General features: G+C 38.6%; 1 protein-coding gene and 1 long non-coding RNA gene across 3 annotated transcripts in view; one reads left to right on the top strand and one right to left on the bottom strand.

The window, feature by feature from the left end:
- LOC149917265 (uncharacterized) overlaps positions 1 to 21,500 on the bottom strand; it is a 120,980-nt gene that overhangs the window by 42,998 nt on the left and 56,482 nt on the right. The window lies entirely within an intron of this gene.
- The window catches only part of PDE11A (phosphodiesterase 11A), a 121,310-nt gene that overhangs the window by 82,214 nt on the left and 17,596 nt on the right, over positions 1 to 21,500 (top strand). For both annotated transcript variants that reach the window (XM_090144086.1, XM_031601374.2), the window contains 5 exons: positions 5,941 to 6,087; positions 6,193 to 6,300; positions 11,549 to 11,658; positions 14,341 to 14,431; positions 17,349 to 17,449. In XM_090144086.1, coding sequence (XP_090000212.1) covers positions 5,941 to 6,087; positions 6,193 to 6,300; positions 11,549 to 11,658; positions 14,341 to 14,431; positions 17,349 to 17,449 — 557 coding nt within the window. The remainder of the gene's footprint in view (positions 1 to 5,940; positions 6,088 to 6,192; positions 6,301 to 11,548; positions 11,659 to 14,340; positions 14,432 to 17,348; positions 17,450 to 21,500) is intronic.

Here is a 21,500-nt window from a genome sequence, read left to right as displayed (position 1 = left end):
TTCAAGTAAAGGGCTCAGGCACCCACTGTGGGATTTGGGACAGAGTTTGAGTGTTTGCTTTCACTATTGCATCCCACTGCTTATCTGGTGGGTTACTCTAAAAGATCTTAAAATCTGTAAATACAGTTTGAGGGACTTTTGATGTCTTTTACATGTGAGCAGTTTTTGGATGAAACATTCACAGCAACCAGAAAAGATGGGAGTCCTGTAGTCTTGATCATACTGGCAAAATGTGTGTATAGGAGCACAACTTCTCCTTATATCATTTGATTTCACCAACCTGCCTTCAGGTGGGGCCAAAATGCTACTACTGTTTCACTCCAGTCTCTGCTTTCATCCACTCAAGTATTTCTTCCTACAGTGCCCTCATTCAGGGAATCAAAATTTGATGTAAGTTTTTGAAGAGCACGTGAAGTATTAATTTTGTGACCCTGCTTGAGTAAGGGGCTAGACTGACTGGTCTTAAGAAACATTCTCCAACGAAAATGGCTCTGTGACTCCACGTGATCTTACTGCAGAAGACAGCAGTGATAGTCATATTAAAAAAAAAAAACAACATTAACATTGAAGTCCGTAGGAGAATGCATACACGTGCTTTAAATCTGTTCCACACCCACTTCACTTTACTGTAAATATTATAAACGCCCATTTAAATGCTGCTGTCCTGCTCCTGCTGGGCTGGTTATTGGAAAAGAAGTGCTGATTCAGCACCGTGAAGGGCAGCCAGTTGCAGCTTGCATTAACAGATGGAGGCCTTTAAATCTGGGTTGCTCTGGGCATTCAAACATTGCTGAGCTGAAGCATTTGATTCTTGCCCTTTGGAGAGAGTAAGAAATGTGTCAGACTGGAGCATGACAGGCTTTGGTCCTCCGTGGATGTGAATATTTTCAGGATTTGTCCACTACTGCTAATAGCTGACAATAAAGATACATTTTTTTAAAAAGCCTGCAGATATAAATATAAGGAAGTATTTTTAGGAGCCTTTGTGTATGAAAAGAACCCTTTGGAAATAAAAATCTGTGCCATCTGAAATTACTGTCTTCACTATGGCTTCATAGAAGATAAAGTGAGAGATGAAGAAGGCATATTTAAATATTCTTCACTTGGATGCTTTCTGCACAGCTTTTGATGATCCACCTTCAAGCTTTTTTCAGTTTCTGATCTTTGAGTGTCACACTGCAGAGATACTTAAAAGGGCCTCAAGTCTGATTTCATCACATTATCAAATACGGAATATATGATTGCTAAGAATATGCTTTAAAAAGAATTAGTACAAAATTATCTATTGTGCAAATCATATTTTGTCCTGTGTTCTTGGTGCCGAATGGGATCAAAATCTGGCTTGTCGTATATTATATGTAATGCTGAATGAACTTTCTACAATTACACCCTTCAGGTATCTTCTGTGTGAGAAACTTGTCAAGCTGCCAGTTGGTCTGTGATGACCTCTGATAATCAAACTACCAAATTGCCCTCTCTCCATCACTCATCCAGACTTGTCTCATAATCAAGTTTTGCTACAGAAGATTGCTAATTATCCAAACTGCCATTTCATATTTGTCCCTGAGGTTATACAGTTATTTCTCTACAAAGAGCTGTCTCCCACTGTGCATTTTTCATGATGGCAAAGTGTGACTGGACGACTGGTCTCTGCTGAAAGAATATCTGAGTAGCTGGAATGAGAAGAGGGAACTTCACTGCCTTTCCTTTTACCCATTTCAAGTGATTGTTCTTGTATTATTTATAATACAAATTGATTTAAAGTTAATTTCTTTTTCTCAGTGGCATTAATGAATATAAGTTGTCATTTAATGGTATGTTTTGCGTATACTTTCTCAACAGCAGCATTGGCCATTAGGAAGGTACTAGGGTGGTATATGACAGAAGTTGAAAGCAGGATTAAAAGGAAAGCAATTTGCAGTAACATTAACCAAGCTGAATATGATACCTATATCTCATTCAGGAAACAGGCTCTGTAAGAGCAGCAGAATTTTCCCCTTTTGCTTGTGTTGATTGATTTCTACTGCTTGCAAGTGCCTCATTCAGCCCTTACAGCGAGAACATTGTAAAATGCTGTGTGTGTGCTTAATTATATTGCATTTTTCTGACATACGTATGCACACACACATGTACTGTCTCAAGAATGAAAGACTAGGAATGGATATTTTATTCTTGTCTAGTTCTGTGCTAACAATATAAAGAAATTATACAGTATATGCTGTATGCATCCTTCCAAAACTGTGAAAATACTTGTGTTCAGCAGCACTAAGGTGTAAGCACCAGATAACAGCTTTTATTTGAAGAATTTTAGCTCTCAGTGTTTCCCTAAAACTTTGACTCCTTCGTTTCCTAAAGTTTTCTTTCTTTCTTAGCTTTTGTTTATCCATAGCAGCACAGAGGCTTATTATTACTGAACAAGAACCGCAGGCTATCTTTGATAGTGGCCAGGATTGGGATATCGTAGTTAATAGTTTTCCACGATGGTCATTAGTGGTCACTAAAGGGCTGAATATTGTTGATGTAGCTTTGTTTAAGATTTGATTGGTCTCTAATTTCTCTCCCCACCATTCACATGTACCAAGAAGCCTATGAAGCAATTTTCATGATAGCAGAGTAATGAGGAAAGGAGAACCTGACTTTTATTCTGAATTGAGTACAAAGGCATATTTGTTCCCCCTTTTCCCTATCCATCCCGGTCTGTGCAAATCCGAGTACGGGGTAGCTACAGACTTTTGCCCCACGCTTTCTCATGGGGGCACGATGCTCACTTTCTCAAGCTGTCTACAAGTGGTAAGAGTTTTCCAGCCTGGAAACTACTAAATTTGTACTACTTTGGGCAAGATCAGTCATGTCCATTGAGCTAACTCCGGCTTGTGTTCGTGGTTCCTTTCAAGATGAATGTTATCACTTCTTGGAATTAAAGCAGGGATGTTGACCAGAGGAGTCTCATCCAGCTTTAATTTACCGTAAGCTCTTAGAAGTCACGTGAATATTTCTCAAGAATGAAGAGCCTTGAAATTGCTTGGTCCACAGGGTAAAAAGACTTCAGTGTGTAATGTTCTTAATTGTTTTTAGAAAGAGGAAATTGAACATCAAAACATTCCAAAGGAAGCAAGTCTTTTAAGTGATCCTAAATCACTGGGGTGCTTTAGAAAATAATTTCAGTGTAAGTTGAATTTTAATTGCCTGCCCCTTCCTCTTATTGTCGTAGTACTTTCATCCCCTCTGTTTTCCTGGAAGAGAACATTATTGTTGCTGTCTATTTTAAGAAATTCACTGGAATTTCTCCTGCAGTGCAGCAAAATGTCAGGGCTGGATATGCTTTAATATTCTGTATTATGAATATTTTTTATATCTTTGTAATTAAAGAAATGAAGTTTTAATGGCTGCTCTCTTATAAACCCCGGACTGTTGCATTTGCAACATAAGAAGCTCAGGACAGACAACGCCAGGTGCAGCTGGAATATTGCTGCAGCCCCATAGCATTTTTTTTTTAACATTATTCAAATTAGTCTCAACACTCATAATTCTGTTGTTTCCTTTATTGCTGTTGTAAAGCAAATGGTTCTTTTATACAAATGTTATCTCCTGGCTATTAATTCAGCTGTTATTTTGGATTATGGCACTCCTGTTAAATTTAGGAATGTAAAATCTCATAAATATTTAAAAGTTTCAGACTGACGTGGGAAGAAATTGTTTTTGACTTGCTTTGTTAATATCCTGTTGTTCAATTTGTAATAGATTTGGAATATATTGTTATTTCTCTACTGTTTGAGAAAAGGAAAAACAGTCACAGTTGAGCAACTGCTTCAAGTGTACACACTTGAATTGTAACAGGTTGGTAAATACATTTTTTTTCAAGTGGAAAATTGCAAGGGAAATATCTGTTTTCCTTTGAGAGAACAACAAAAAAAAAAAGTTAAAACCTTAATCAGAGCCCACTGCATGGCTAATGAAAATGCAGCAGTATGTTTGTAAGGATGGGTTCAGTAAAGCAATTCCAAGCAGGGCTGGTTACAGTGAAGAAATTCTGTTTCAGCATTTTTCCACTTTAAACTTCTTTTTTTCTAAGAAATAAATAAAATGGACAAATGTTTTTCTTCCATTGTAGATATTTTGAATAGAATACATTTACTACACAGTAAGTGTATCTGTAGGGTAAAGATTAGTATGCAACCTGAGTATCCTCCAAACTCTGAATAATAAACAGGGGATAAGAAGCCACAATTTTTGGCAGACCAATGAAGGTCTAGGGTGATGTAGTTTGGGGCAGCTTTCCTGTTTCACATCTAACAGCATCTTCATTCTTTACACTGGAATTGAATGCGCAGCTTTTCAGACAGGTATTAAGGAGTATTAAGTCATAAATCCCATCAATGTCATTAATAACTATTTTAAATTTTTCAACAACTGTTCCAAAGAAGATGTTGAATTGGTTCAATCCTGATCAGCAGGCTGACAAAGCGGGCAAAGTACGTATGCAGTTAACCAAGCTTGCTTCTCTCCTGCATGCTCCTTAAGTTGTTCAGCTGTGTCTTTGGCTTGATGGGTTTGTTTCATTTCCCACATCAGTTAACCTCAGTGGTGTAATATCATGACTTTTTGTGGTATGGGCACTGAACTGAAAAGAGAGCTTTCTCTAGCTAGCAGCTAGGTTGGTACTGCAGTGTCACCACTGTTGAACGACAGATTTGTGCTCTCTGCTCTTAAAAGGTATGGCTGAACCGGCTTAATCTTCATGTAAAGTAATAATCGAGGTGACAGTTTTCTTTTGTCTAGAAAAACCTTTTTTTCTTTTCAGTAACTTGTCATAGTTATGGTGCAATATTTCAAAGTTCGAGTTTTCAAAAGGAAGCTGTTAAGTGATCATGTACATGCTGTAACTCCGAAGGTGAACTTAGAATGGCATGAACAAATGGATATTTTTACATGCATGTGATGAGCTGGATGTGCCATGCTAGCTGACTCCAGCAAGTTTAACAAATTCAGTATGGTCCGGCTCTTGGCCTGTAAGGTGGACTCAGCCCCTTACAGTTTCTACCTGACCTATCACCTTCTTACTGCTGGAGAGAGCAAACAGATGCTTCTTCAGCAGAGGCAGCCTCCTCCACCTGCCTTCTCTGGGGAGATGAATAGCAGCTCTGAAGGGGCACAAGGAAGGGCAAGCAAATCCTCGGGGGCTGCTGGCCCCCCCACCTGGCCTCCGCAGATGCTGCCACCAGGCCACCCAAAGCACAATCGTGTGCACGACAGTATTCATGAGCCAGTCCCACACACTTCTTCATTTGTTTTTGTCTGCACAATAAGCTCATTCCTCTATTACAAATGGAATGTGAATCTGCTATCAAATGGAAGAAAGAAGATACAAAGCTTTTGCTATAGCTTATTAACTTTTTTTGTTATTGTTCCTTGGAAAACTATTTTTGCTATGCATGTCTTGTATTACTCTTGGTTCTATGTGAAGTATAAAGCGAACAGTTCTTGTATGCTTATAAACTTAAGGACATTTGGATGAGGAAATTCTGCAGAGCAGTATATTTACTTTGCATTTCTGTATGGTAGCAATTAAAATTCACAGCTGCTGGCTGTCCAGATGTTTCTCACATTACAGCATTGTAATTTGCATTGGAATATATTGTGTTACTGCAGTAGCTGTTAAGTGGTCAGCTCTTCCAGCCTAACTGCTGTATGTGAGCTCCACATACAGTTGGGATGTATTTTCCACTTGCATCTGGTTCTTCTCCTTCCCCCTGTTTCCAACCTCAGTTAGCCTGACCTGTTTGTATTTCTCAGATGAAGGCTTTGTTGCTTGGAATTCACATACAGCAGGGGACATGTTGGCAGATCAGAGCAGATGTACGGGTGGTTTTTTTTAAGAGACACAGGAAAAAAGGACCTAGCTTTGAATCAGAACTTTCCCTTTCCCTTTGGCATTTTCAGGCAGCAAACATCCCTCTGGTGTCAGAGCTTGGCATTGATGACATCCATTTTGATGACTTCTCACTCGATGTGGATGCCATGATTACTGCAGCCCTGCGGATGTTCATGGAACTTGGAATGGTTCAGAAATTTAAAATTGACTACGAGGTAACCATCTGTTCTGCAGAGATATCTGCTGCTTCCATGTTGGCACTGCTCTGTCCATTTGCACGCATTTAGTAGCCCTGATAAAATTTGTACTTTTCATTTCAGACGCTGTGTAGGTGGCTTTTGACAGTTAGGAAGAATTATCGAATGGTTTTGTATCACAACTGGAGACATGCTTTCAACGTGTGCCAACTAATGTTTGCCATGTTAACTGTAAGTATCCCACTACAGACACAATCCCATAAGATCTTTTAGTGCTACATTGCCTTACCTGTCTAAATGTTTTCCAACGTGTTTTTCTACTTGTTATGATATTCATTCATTTGCAGTAGATATGCACACAGAATTAGGTTATTCAACTTAAGATGGCATGTGTTTGGCAAAACCTTATAGTGTTTTAGTGACAATGATACCACAGGCATATTAAAGTGACTGAAAACAGATGGAAGTCTTGGATTAAGCTTGTTATTATGGATCTTCATCTTACAATAATGCTTTCCTTTTGGAACTCTTTAATTTGACATTTATTTTGGACTGTTAAATTGGGACATAAAAAACATGGAAGATTTAGAAGAATTATGTATTTTGTTGATATTTAATATTTTCTTCTCCCATTTCATCCAAGCTGTTGTGAAAAATACTGCCTCAAAACATTAAGATCATCTTCTTCCATAGTGATCTAAGTGAATCTTTTGTCTTCATTGGACACTGTAATACTGGTGCATTTAGTTTACTTCTATCACCATCAGTAGTTACAACTTCTCTCGGCATACGAGTTAATTCTGTTAAAAATACCAGTGCTTTTACACTCTCTCCTCCTACCCCACATCAACCTTGCCATTATATATTATATATATACTATTATATATTATATATAAATAATGCATATTTAATTAAGTTAATTCTTGCAAACATATCTGTAAAAAGACCGTGGTTCTGGTTGTTTAAGGTTCTGCTTAATGTGGCAACAGAGAAGCAATGTGTCTCTGTGCATACAACACTTTTCATTGTGCTTTTTAATTTTTTTTCCGTATCTCCAGATAAAATTTCAAATGAAATGAATATTTTAGGCTTTAGTAAAACTGTGATGTTCGTAAGGTGATACTTTAATAAGATGGTTGATGCATAAGCTTATGTTATATAATTAGAGGAGCGTTTATCTAAAAAGCATCTTAGAATATTTTCATCAGGAGGATCCCCAAAGCAAAGGCTGCATTTTCAAATACAAGAACATTTCCTAGGGACAGAGGAACAATCTTCTGACTTAATTACTGAATTTTTATGTTCTTGTTGCTGCTGAGATGCCAGCATGGCTAACATTTGCATGCTATCAGTCTGTGTGTTATCAGTGGAGCCTGCACTGCCTGTGCTAATCATACAGTAGTGAGATCACCAGATCGGTCTGCTGCCACTGAAATATTTCCACTGTGTTACACAGCCATTAGGTGAGCTGTAGCATGTTACCTCTATATAGGGCACAGTTGGCTTAGATTTCCAGCTGTTGTTCCTGGTTGGACATCATCTCTGTGGCACAACCAGTACCTTAGTCAAGAAGAAGCAGAGCATGAGGTCCCCAGGCAGGTAAAGGACATGGGCCATGTGCTAGATCTGTCCTGCAAGTTGTGTGGGTTAGGTTCTGTGAGCAGTTAGGGCTGTAACAAGGCAAAGCAAACAGAGACCTCTAATGAGAGTGAGAGAAATCATCCCTTCTCTTGGAAGTGGAGATTGTGCAGCTGGGCGGAACCAACATCATCTTCCTACAGACACTTTCTGTTGTTCTTAAATGAAAACTCATTGTAATCTGGCCATTGGTAGTTTCTAAAAGTGTTACGACCGTGGCAAGCTTGTTGTTAAGTTATATAAAGATAGGTTTTCACTCTGAGCAGTAAGAGTCAAGTCAGACAACGTCTGGGAATTTAATTTCTGCCGAACGCTGCCGGGAGTGAGGAAGCCACTGCTTCCATCTCCACGCAGCTCCTCTGCTGGGGAAAGCGTCCTCTAGATGGAGCTCCGAGGCCGGCTTTGCGGCAGGTTTTGTTTTGGGTGGAAAAGCTCTTTCCTACCGGGCACCTCCATCTCAGCTGGAGGCGGCCAAATCGCAAATCGGCAGCCAGCGGGGAGGAGGAAGATCGCGGTTTCTTGAAGAGCCAACAGCAGGCCAGCGAGGCTGAACTCTGCAACCACATTCAAAGCTTAATTTCAGGATGCGTTTAAGCAAGCAGTGTGGGAGCACAGATATCTGTGGGAGGTGATCTAGGATTTTCAAGCTCAGCTCATTTCAGTACCGGTTCCAGGTGGGCGGCTGAGCACGTGCACCAGAGGCTTTTGTGCCATGTCTTGTCCTGCCTTGCTGTGGCTTTGGTGCAAAACAGAAGCCAGGCAGTTTGGGAGCCGCTCTGGGGCTCTCGCTTTCAGAGATAGGAAGACTGATTTTGTGAAAAGAGACACAAAAGTGATAGTCATGAGACTAGTAATAGCACAATGTTTGCTCATATTGCCTTTTTTGTTGGAAGAGCCATCCTACGTAGTATGCCTCATTGTTTGTTTTTCATCTGCAAAAAGGGAAAATTCTCTGCCTTGTAGAGATACTGATTTGTGCCCCGTACTTTGTTGCAGGGTTTGTGTATATGAATATGTCAATATGCAAGACCCTTTCCTAAAGTTGTTGTAGTCTTTTTCCATGAAAATCGATAATGTTATCTGCACCACAAATATAAATAAATAGGTCTATTTTAGGGAGTTTTCATGAAGGTTTAGCCTAACAGATTAGACATTACTACATTACATGGTAACAGTTATCCTCTGATGGCCTTACCACGCTCTCATTGAAAACAGGAGCAAAATCCAGCTGGGCTAAACAAGCCAACAGAAATTCTGCAATGCTTAAACCAGGTGTTTCACTCCTCTGTCAGCCTTCTGTATGTGTACCATATATTCCTGTATGTCTAAATATAGATTTTGTTCTTTCCAAGACACTGGAGAATTATAAATCCAGTCCTCTGAGCCATGCTTCAGGCTCACCCAAATATTCTGAAGACAAGCACTGAAGCAAGGCTGCTCTTGCGAGTTAGGAATGTCACGTGAGAGTAAACCACAGGATGAAGTCCAGCCTTGATAATCAATGACTTTGTTCCATATTAATACTTTGTTCCAGAAGTAAAAATGAAAAAGTCAGTAATATAAAATTAAAATCACATCTGGTGAGCTACTAACAAAACATATAATGTGGAGCAAGGTATAACGAATGCAATTCATTTCCTCACATGAGAGAATGACCTCCATAACTCACTGGAGACTCTGCCACTCGTGAGTTATGGGTCGTTTTTTTTCTGGTGAAAATAAATTTTACAGTGCCATCGTATACAGCTGTGTATTTTTTTTTTCTCTCTGTAAATTCAAAAAATGAGGAAATGTGATTCTCTGCTCTGAACATAATGCAGAAAGAAAAAAAAGATATCCTCTTACAATGATGTTGTTTTAAATTGAACATTCTTATTAAGAAATGCTATATTTCTCTCATATACTCCATGACAATATTTTTGATTAAATGTTGAATTTATTTTCAAGATATTGCTACTGTTAATAAATTCCTTAATCAGTCTCCCTGCATTTATGATACAGGTTGAGTCTTTGAGTTTAATCAAAGCTTCTGTTATGCTGAAGGCTGTTTATTACAGTATCAACATTCTATTATGAAACTCCTATTTTAAGTTGCTTTAATTCAGTATGAATTCTTTCTTTAGACTGAAAGTTGACACATGGTATGTTGTCAGTTACAATCCTCTTTTCAATTTTTTTTTTCCCTAAATAGACCTTTATTATGTTTGTTATACAAGAGCAATATTTAAAGAGTAAAACCAGAAAACACTATTTTTAGATAACTTTCTCTGCCTGAGTATCTACTACTGGAATTTTAAAAAGTATCAGGAGAAGCCCTTTCATAATAGTCAGGTTCATCTGTACACCAGTGGATATTACATGAATGGAATCTTTTTTCCTCATATTTAGTTATCTTTTTAGATGTATAAACTTTGCACAGTTATAAAGCATTTGTAGTAAGTCCTGCACTTCCATAGTTCATGCTAAAATGTACTTTTGAGCAACCTGGAGCAGGGTGGGTTCCCTGTACTGCCTAAGAATTAACTGCAGCCACATTTTAGACTGTGAAAACAGAGAATATATATTTATTTAAGTAGAATTTATGGTCTTCCAAGTGAATAGCAAAGTTCTCACTTGGTATTGCAACAATGAGTGGCATCTCTGAGTGGGCTGTATGTTCCTGCAGAAGTGCAAGGACATCAAATCCCAGTTATTCACTGTCTTTGTGTCACTTAATGCTCTTCTTGCCAGTGGGTGAAATTATGCTCCACTGAAAATCAGCGGAATTCAAAATTTCTTACATACTGTTCAAGTTGGGTTTTATCTTTCAAAATAAATTGTTTCTTTTATACAATTTCCTCTCTTGCTAACTGGATCATGTGGCTAGTTGGAGAATGTGGTTCAAGCCTGATACCGTGGAAAGAAAAGGATTAGCAGTTTTCCATTTCAGTCATTCTTGCATGCAATATGCCCTCATGCTTTTGAAGAGTTGAAGAACCATGTTGTTTCTGTTGTGGGTACGGTGCACCAGACCTACAGCACCTTCTCAGACATGACCTGTTCAGAGTGCTCGAGGTTAGCAATAGCAGCAGTGTTTCTTCTCTGGCATGAGACAGTTCAGGCTATAGCACATCTTCTGTACAAGATGAGGTATAGGGGCAAAAAATATTTGTAGGGATTCACACTGGCATATGAGATCTGAATTGGCTGTGGGGGATTTCAGTACATCAAATTTCAAAACTTTCTATCGAATTCAAGTGGGTATCTGCAGTAGAATTACGCCTTTTGAGATATTTCCTCCTTAAATCATGTCACTTCATTTCATGTGTCCCAGATAACAAATCTCTTAAATGTTCATACCAGTTCCATAGAGTATATTTTAGCTGGCATCTTTTATAGGTCTCTTGATTTAACAAATTAGATATCTTTGACAGGAGGGATTAACTGAGATGGCCATCTCAAAATTGAAGAAATCCGTGTTAAAGTACTTATCTGAACAATAATTTCAAAATGAAATCAATTTTGTTTTGTATTTCTCTGGTAAGAGATTCCTGTTCCTGTCTTACTGTGTAGTTACTGGTGTTTGTTTCCAGCTCTTTTTGCCATTACTGCTTTCTGGGTAGTTGGGGAATGCCATGCTGGAAATGCATGGAGAGATAATAACAGATCACTCTAAGGATGTATCTGTTCTGCTAACCATCTAACATGCAGCGGGGAACATAATATGACAATAAAGCATTTATCTTCTCTTTACTGATATGTTCATGCTATCAAAACAAAGTTGGCTGTTGCTTGATGGACTAACATTACTTATCCCTTTTGCTACTGATAGTTACGGCTGCTATTTTTTTCCTGTTCTCAGACAGCAGGATTTCAAGAGATTCTGACTGAAATTGAAATTTTAGCTTTGATTGTGGGATGCCTGTGTCACGACCTTGACCACAGGGGAACCAACAATGCCTTCCAAGCCAAGTAAGTTTTCTAATTCTTATTACTTTAATTTGTTTTTCTTCCACAGAAGAGCAAAAGGTGACCAGGATAAAGAATGAAGCATTAATTTCAAGCCTCCCAGGCCAAGGCCAAGTATTCTTATTCCTGTACGTAGTGAGGGACTATCCATCTTTATAATTCTCTGTTCTTTGGGGTAATTGCTGCCTTGTCCTTTGGATCAGGCTGTTGATTGGGTTAATCCTTGTGAGCTGACACCGAATATTGAAATGTGGTGCCAAAACTTGATGTTCCTCTCTGGCTCTGTTACTATTAATTCTGGTATTCAACTCAGAAAATACTGAGACTATCTATCTGGGTTGCTCACGCTGACTGGAATGCGTTAAGTTAAGCATAACCTAGCTAAGCAATTTAAAAAAAAAAAAAAAAGGTAAAACTGAAATCCTGTTTTCCCAACAATTTTCAAAATGGTTTAGGCAAGCACAGCATATAATTCATGGCATACAGAGTATGAAACTGCTACCATCATGCTGGACTCTGATGCATATCATCTGCAGTGGGTGGGCTGCTCCTGGTTTGTAGAAATGCCACCTCCTTGGCCTGCTCCATATGCCAGAGTTCTCAGAGTTCCATATGCTTAGAGTCCTGCTGCCACAGACAGGGTTGGGCTGACCGCTCCTTGACATGGTCAGTACCCACTACAGCACAAGGCTGGATCTCACAGGCAGATTCTTACATCACCTAAGTGAAATTGTGCTCTCCAGACCATTTTCAATTCCAAAAGTGAATGTCATTCTATTCAAGTTGCTTAGAACCTGATCCAGCAGCCCTGACTCATGTTTGTTTTTACCATCCAAGCTGCTACCCTTAGATGTGTTGCTGAAATAGCAGCAGGCTAATGGAAAGTTTGAGGGTACACTGTAGAGTGGTAAGATAACTCTGTTGACCAAGATCAGGTTGTTTCCAAAATCTGGTTTTGAAAGACAGCAGGAATTGCCTGTTTGCTGCAGTGTGTAATATGCACTGGCTGCTGCATTTCTGGGGGTGAGTATCCTTAGTGAACATCACTCATATTGATGTTTCTGATGTTTGCTAAGCTGCCATTTCCTAAGCTATTGGTGCTGCTATACAATCTCAATGAAACAATGACACTGTCTGTATCTTCAATCACTATAGCAAGGAAAATCAATTGCAGTGCTCAAAAGACAGAGCTCATGGTGCAAAGGTTACCAAGCACTGCTAGATGCCTGTTCACAGCTGAGTCTTGAGGAGAATCAAAAAAGAGGAGACAAATGGGAAGCTCAGCTGATTGATGTTTATGTTCCTAATTTACGAAAATGAAACCTAAGATTTACATCCAGGCCATTTTAGGCTCTGATTAAGTTAACCACTTCTCTACTGTAACATTATACAGCCACATCTCTTGTGCAGAGAGATGGCTGACTTAAAGGAAGAGATTTCAGCATCAGACTGCTATCACTTAAACTTCCTTGACAACTGAGTACAAAGAGGAGACTGCCAATTTATGACTGCATAAAGAAATTGCTGAAGACATTTAACAAAAGACAAAGATTCCCACACATACAAAATATCCCTGAAAATGGAAGCTGTAGTTTTCGTAACAGCAGCTATGATTTATTTCTCTAACTTGGCTTACAAATTTAAGCACATTTTCCTATTTTGTGTTCAGCGCTACCGTTCTGTGTTCTGAAAGTTCAAGAGGTATACAATGAAGGCAATATCACAGCTGTCTGAAATATCTCTGTTATATATCTCAACACCACATTCTCTAGGGATGATGCTTCCTGGACATCTTTCTCTCTAATATAGCTGCTTCTGATAATTAAATAGCAGTATGGTGCAGTTTTATAGTTTATTTTCCTAGGAGACTCTTTCTGTTTGTCTCTAGCATAATCTCTTGTTCTCATTTCTTTGGAAAGAAAACCCATCTTGTCGCTCTAGGCTGGGTCCCAGAAGTGAAGTAATGATGAACAGTAACTATTCTGACAATCCAGTTCAATTCTCTGCACCTCCCAACAATTCTCAATTTAATAACTGTATTTCATCGGTTTTTATTCTTTAAACTTGGGAAACCCAACTGCTCTGTGCCTTTTGAAGCTTGATTTTGTTTTAGATAATAAACATGATAAAAAAATACATTCTAGACAGATGGTAAACTTTACTTTTACATTTACTATTCTCAGTGCTGTTTTTTGGTTACATTAGTTTTGTTTTTTTTTAAGTGTGTGCTTTTAGATACAGACAGAACCTCACTGCATTTGAACTTCTTTTTTAGTTTGTTCTTAAAGGTATGTAATCACCTTTTTGTAAGCCTTTTTTTGTTAATATCTACTAATAACTGAAAATTAAAAGTAACAGAAGAGCCGATCTCTTGACCCCTGCTCAAGGATGATACAGTCTGTTTTTACTGCACAGTGGTGCACAGTTACTGCTAAGGCTCCTTGGAAGTTGCATTCCATAACTTTGTTTCAGGAGCTGTCTTTATTCAGCTGATGGTATTTAGCATAAACATAAATGCCATGTATTTGGCTATAAATGACTATTTTGATCAGGCCAATTCTCAAGTATGGTTGCTGACATGGATAAGGGCAAGTGTGATTGCATGCTTTCATTACTAAATTCTCTCTCAAATCTGCTTTGTAAGCAACTGAGCAGCATTTGTTGACTCCTTGCATTCTGTTTCAGGAGCGGATCAGCCTTAGCTCAGCTCTATGGCACCTCTGCTACCTTGGAGCACCACCATTTCAATCATGCTGTCATGATTCTCCAAAGTGAGGTACAAAGCATTACTATTAATCTCACTATAAGCTGTTGGGCAGTTTCAGCCAGGGAAAGGAAATACCACATACAGTACCTTTTTAATGCCCTCTCCTTGAGGAATTATTTATTGGTTACCTCAAAGGTCACAACTAGCACAAAATTAAACAATTACAAATGCTGATCGTAGATCCCAGAGATTATATCTGTCTCAATCAGCTAGGAGCAAGGAGAATATATCCTAATCATATTATCAGTTTTTCTGTCTTACACAGATCCTGCTCGGGGCCTTATAGTTGCATAAAATGCTCTTACCTTTCCCCACAAGTATTGTGTTGCACTCAGTGTATCTCGGTAATCCTTTACTGGTTCTGCATTATTTTACTAAATGTTTGTGGTTTTTTTTTTAATTAACATCAGCAATATTGCACTGTCCAAATACACTAGCTACTGTGCAGATTCCTATAAAGACAAAGTTCCTGCCTAGAATACCTTATGCTCAACAATATGCAGGTTACACTGCCCTAGAGGTGTTATAAGTGGGAGAAGTAGAGGGATAGACACAAAATCTTTATGAAGAAAATGGATGTATTTTGTTAATTTACGGATAGCTTGTTACAAAATGTGTTCAGTATTTATAAAAAGTCTTATTCATGCAGCACAATTAGAGACTATTCTGATCTGCACTAACTTTTGAAAGGCATGGGGATGTCCACGATTATAGGCAAATGGGAACTGGGTAATGCCTTTACTCTATGCAGTGTCCACAGTCAGTGGACTGACCTCTGGGTTTTAGTGTCTAGTTTTTTAACATAATATTTACAATGTAGACATGGTAAAGGAGAACCTCAGCATGAGATTTAAACAATTCAATCTGCTCAGTTTAACCTGATTATCTAAAAGGTGATCCCCTAGCAAATGGCTCTTTAGCTAGCAGAGAAAGACATAACAAAAAGCAGCATTTTAAGGCTAAATAGACCAGTTCATAGGGAATAGGGAAAAGGAAAGTGGTATTTTTTTCTTTTGTTTTGTTTTTTGTTTGTTTGCTTGTTGTTTTCTTTAAACCAATGAGACTGTCTGCTCAAAGAAGCCTTAGCTCTTCAAGTCTTCATGTCTGAATGCCCTTCTGAAGATAGGCTTAAGACATGGACAACTTTGTGCCAGTTTATAGCTCGTGTCAGACTAGATACTCTAAAAAAATCCAGCTTAGAATTCAATACATTTATTAAATTACTTTTTTTTTTCTTGGAATCTACTTCTTTTCTGGATGCTTCCTTGAATCTATGATCTTTTGCAGATATTTTACTTGAACTACAAGTCATCGTCTTTAATCATTCAAGAAGCTGCTGCTTCTAGTCCTCATTTCCTGACCAGAAAATTAATCACACAAGATATTTATTCACTAGGTACTATTTGCTAATGGGATTACACCACCACTCCTTTTGGAATAAATACAGATTTGGATCCTCCAAACTACTTAAATAGACATATCAACTTTTACAAGCTGAGCAGTTTGTTTCTTGCCTCAAATATGCTAAAATTAGATTATATCCTATGCACTAATGTTGATATCCTAGTCTGGTTTGGCTATCTAAAATGAAACATAGAATACTGCATGATTACTTTGAATTTTTATCATGCTGCAAAGACGAGCTATTTATTCTCTACTTCTGCCATGCTAACCTCAATATAAGTGATTTTGAGCTTTGTGCTGGCATGGTTTTACACATAATGAAACAGATCAGAAATGTAAAAAACCAAAAAATTACAGATTGACAACTTAGTTTAAATTACTCCTGTTGGAATAGCCGCTGTTTTATTCATACATTTTACTTTGCTATTTTTTTTTTTTAATTTTAAATCTGTTCTTCTCTAATGAACTTTACATATTCAAATCCTTTTTAATGCTTAGCTAAAGATAAAAACTCATTTCACTGTCACAAAGGCCATGTTTTATGCATGACAGCTATATTTTTTAGACCAACAATAAGCTAACTTATTAAATAAATAAATAAGAACCAACTCTCCCTCCAAACCTTGCCTTGTCTGTCCTCAGACATTCATGGCTGTAACAATCCCATCTCCGGAAAATTCTTGGTTTTAAGTGTGTTTTAATATTCCTTAGCAGTATACATGTGCATTACACTGCTAAATGCCACCAAAATAAGACTCTGTTTACCAAGAACATCAGTGATTCTGTGGGTGATTTCATAGAAAAATTGTAGGATCTCTGTCCCTATTAGTTTTCAGAATTTCAGTTACAAAATACATCTCTGCTCTTGAATAGCAATATACAACTAGTTTGTATCCCTCCATTCTGGCTATGAAGCACCTTTCAAATTCTTAAGCCCATGACCTCTATAGAGTATCCTATCAGACCCTCAAACCACGGAAGGTTGTGGCTCTTTAGCCTGTGCAGGGAAAGCTTGTGTATGTAGTAAGAATGCAATAATGGGTCAGAGCGAGCAAACAGGCTGCTTTGAATGAAAAACTGATTTAGTGTCTTTGACTACTCTAACAGCAGTTTGTGTGCCTGCAAGCAGCAGCACAGATAAATCTATTAGGAGCACAACTCAAAAGCTGAAATGCCCAGCTCCCAGAAACATTTAATAAGAGGAAAGATTGAGATGTATCCATAGTTTTCCTCCATAAACTGAGTCTGTGCAGGGTAGGAGTAAAGAGTAAATCTTTCCTCAAGAGGCTATAATTTCAGCAGAGTTTAGTAAAACATCCCAGATGCTTGATTACAATTGTCAAATCTTACACCCCGATGTAATCTCCACAGTGTTAACATTATTATTTTGCCATAGATTTGCCATGAATCAGAAACGGCCTTTGCTAGAGAGAAACAGTAGACTGTTAGAAAGAGTTAGAAAACCTTTTAAAAACCGATATTGATTGCTAGTCCTTTACCTTCTTTATCTCTTTCATTATAGGGTCACAACATCTTTGCTAACTTGTCCTCTAAGGACTACAGTGACCTTATGCAGCTTCTAAAGCAATCGATATTGGCAACAGACCTCACTCTGTATTTTGAGTAAGTATTGGCATTTCTTGTGTTTGAGAAATGACAATTTGAAGCATGTAGTCTAATGACCTATTAAATACCAATAAGGATATATAATGTGAACAATTAATATTTAGCTGTGGTTGAAAAAAATTTAGTCTAATACTTTGTATATTTTAGGCTAATAGAAATATCCCAAGTGTCTAAGTAAGTTTTGCTTTAATGTGTAATGTCTACATCAACAAAAGACAAGGGAAAAGTCCTGGGCTCATACTTCAAAGCAATCCCAGGAATCAGCTACAGTTTTCTGCCATAATTCTTCTGTCCTTTATGTGATATTTCGTCAGAGATGTAGAAAATCAATGACATTTTAGAATTCTTTTCCACCATTTTAGAGTTTCTAACAATCTATACTAAAAATACTATATTTAATAGAAAAGATGGATGATGAGGTAATGAACACGTACATGTTGCTTTTTGAAGATAACTTGTATCAGAAGAGAAATATGTTTCTGCTGTTCTTCTCTTTAACTGTCCATTTTTCTCATCTGCAAGTCAGATCTCTTAAGTAGTCTTCAATTTGATGCTATGTTATGTTTTCAAACACTGTTATTACCAAGCTATATTTGCAGTAAGACTGGACAGTGCATGTGGCTGGAGGAGTCATGATGCCACCACCACGTGATGTGGCTGGAGCCTGCTCTCTGGCATGTACCTGGCTGACTTGCAGGGAGAGCACCATCTGGTGTACAGCTTTGGGGTGCTGTCTTCGAAACCTTGGATCGCTGGGCTGAGGTGAATGGGATGAGGTTCAACAAGGCCAAGTGCCGGGACCTGCATTTTGGCCACAACAACCCCATGCAGCGCTATAGGCTTGGGGATGAGTGGCTGGATAACTGTGAAGAGGAAAGGGACCTGGGGGTGTTGGTTGATGCTCGGCTGAACATGAGCCGACAGTGTGCCCAGGTGGCCAAGAGGGCCAACGGCATCCTGGCCTGCATTAGAAATAGTGTGGCCAGCAGGAGCAGGGAGGTAATCATCCCCCTGTACTCAGCACTAGTGAGGTCGCATCTCGAGTACTGTGTTCAGTTTTGGGTCCCTCACTACAAAAAAGACATTGAGGCCCTGAAACAAGTCCAGAGAAGGGCAACGAAACTGGTGAGGGGTCTGGAGCACAAATCTTATGAGGAGCGGTTGAGGGAGCTGGGATTGTTTAGTTTGGAGAAGAGGAGACTCAGGGGAGACCTCACTGCACTCTGCAACTTCCTGAAGGGAGGTTGTGATGAAGAGGGGTTTGGCCTCTTCTCCCAGGTAACAACAGGACCCAGGGAAATGGCCACAAGTTGTACCAGAGGAGGTTTAGATTAGTCATAAGGAAGAACTTTTTCTCTCAGAGAGTGGTCAGGCACTGGAATGGCCTGCCAAGGGAGATGGTGGAGTCACTGTCCCTGGCAGTGTTCAAGAGGCATCTGGATGAGGAACTGCGAGATCTGGTTTAGTGCTTGTGGCAGCAATGGTAATGGGAGGACAGTTGGACTAGATGATCTTGCAGATCGTTTCCAACCTTGCGATTCTATGATTCTGTGATTCTTCCTAGCCTTGACAAGGCTTCATCCTTAGGAATTTTTTTTTGGATGTCCATTATCATCCTATCTCATACATTATTGGGTAGCATTTGGTAATGTATCCCTCAACTTTGAGAGGGGTGTGCATAGATTCCTCAATTACTGCGTACTGATAGTTGTTAGTTACCACATGAATTTTCCAGAAAACTTCAGAAATTCTAACTGTTCAACAAGGCATCTTTAACTGTTAATTGTAAAAATACTAACTGGGATGCTGCCATGTTTGCCAATATTGGGTTATTATGTAAAGAGCTGTTTCTGAGCAATACTGGCAGCAGAGACATTGATGTTCTTTGCTTTCTGCAAGTCTATTCTCAAAGAAATTGTACTTAAGGTTTTTATGAATAGCTTTACTGTAAATAATTTATAAGATTAGCCCATGTGTGTAGATATGAAGATCCTCAAGAAGACAAATCTTTTTAGGCACATAATTTTTGAAGCAGTCTGAAAGGCTTGTTAGGATCTGGAGGTCTGTTATGGCAGTGGAACTTGCTGACCAATTTAAGTGGGATGCAAGAGTCATGGGGATGTTTAAGTACAAATTCTCCTGTGTAACTGCAAATGACAGGAGTGCACAATTGGTTTGTGCTGTCAGGGAGAGGATGAGTAGAAAGGACTTAGAGGACAGCTGCCCTGCGTGGCACCATGCATTACCCTGTCTGAGACCATGCAGCTTGTGGAAGAGCCAGAAAGCCTAACCCTGGGGAGAGTCTGCAGCAGCACCTTGAAAGGGAAGCCAGACACAATGGAGTTTTTTTTTGCTGCCTGCCTTAGGCTGAAAAACTACATGGTCAAGTGGTCTTTCTATTTTTAATGCAGAGAAATAAGGTCCAAAGAGGACATCGGCTGAATTTCAAAATGGAAAATGTACTTAATTTTAGTGGATAATTTTAAATGTTGCTCACAGATAAAAATAATTGAATCAAAATGATGTTTATGGGAATCAACTGAAATGATGTCTTGAGCCACTGGACTGTAAAGTAGCTGTTTTGTTGTACAGCAAACTAGCTTTCCCTTTCAGACTATATACAAGAGTCAACGTTACTCAAAAGCATTGCATAATTTCTTAAATTCTGGCACGCTATGATGCTTAATAGCATTAAAATTCTTCCTGTTGGACATTGTGTCTAAGGAACCAGCAGGAAGCACTGAATTATTTCCTTATACATGGATGCTTTCCTCAGGTTGACTCTCATACTAGAAATCCTCTGTGGTGTTAGACTTGAAGCTTCTACATCCATTCCTGAGGATGTCAAAGCAAGACTCTTAACATTTTCTTAACATTTTCCTGCTTTTATGAACCCATATACTTTAAATTTGAATGTGTGAGGTTTTTGGGATCTCATGCTCCTGACCTTTCAGCTTTAAAAATTGACTTTTGTTTCCAGTTGACTGGAAAAAAAAGTTGACTTTTTGTTTCCAGTAACATATGAATTGCCCAGAATAATCAATACTTCAAAATGAAATAATTTGTACTCATCAATTCTGTAATGTGAAATTCTTAATATTTTATTTCAAGAAACATAAGGGATAGGATATCATATTGTCTCTAAATCTGTGTTCTAATTGCCATTGTGAAATCTGTTATGTAAGGGCCCCTGTCTATTTACTGGGGGCAATGTTCCCAAAAGCATGCTTCCCCTTGAGTATAAAAATTGTAGTCTATGCCATCCAGATTATGCTTTCAAGAATTACTATGGAAAATTTCAGCCCCGCTGAAGTAAGTATGAAAAATATAAAACTCTGTAAACTTCTTCCAGTCAGGAAACTCCCATGAGACAAGACACTGGACTGTCATCCAAAACATAGGTATTTGGTTTCAAGATTTGATGCTCTGTATTTCTCTACCTTCTGTCATAGTGAGACAGGATCTGTTGCATATTGTGTGTGGTCACACTGTGTGCAATAAGAGTCCCTTGAAGGCCAAGTGTGAGTTGTGACAAAATTATGGACTATGACAAGTCCAAATGTTGGTACTCAATAATCAACAAACAAGCAAGCTTTAACATGTTCCTATTCACAGAGACTGGCAAGATCTTCTGAAAGACAAAGCATGAGGTCCAGCAGGGATACTTCATTTAAAGTCAGTGAGAACTACACATTAAAGATGCCCACAGCCTCTGTGTTCCATCTGTTGGAAATAACAGTAATTACAGGGCTTTGAAAAACCCTCTGGAATCCAAGAGTTAAAAAGCATTTTGCAAGGACAAGTAAAGTGAAGTGTGTGCATAATTCAGGGGTATTTCTATTGTCTGTCTGTCCACTTCTTTAGTCAGACATTTCATGCTTCCATGGTATCATTTATTTCCTTATCTGCAGAGGCTATAAATACAGTATTGCTTTTACTAGGCAGCTCTGACATTGGTAACAGACATTTATAGAACATGTTCGGAAATTAGTATGTTTCGCTTAAATGGACTGTCAGTGTAACGTCTTTAACAATAATAAATGAGGTG

Source organism: Phasianus colchicus, chromosome 7 (genome assembly GCF_987193195.1).
Source record: "Phasianus colchicus chromosome 7, bPhaCol1.hap1.1, whole genome shotgun sequence".
NCBI classification, from domain to species: domain Eukaryota; kingdom Metazoa; phylum Chordata; class Aves; order Galliformes; family Phasianidae; genus Phasianus; species Phasianus colchicus.
Note: the sequence above shows the minus strand (reverse complement) of the source record. Positions and strands in the feature narration are given on the sequence as shown.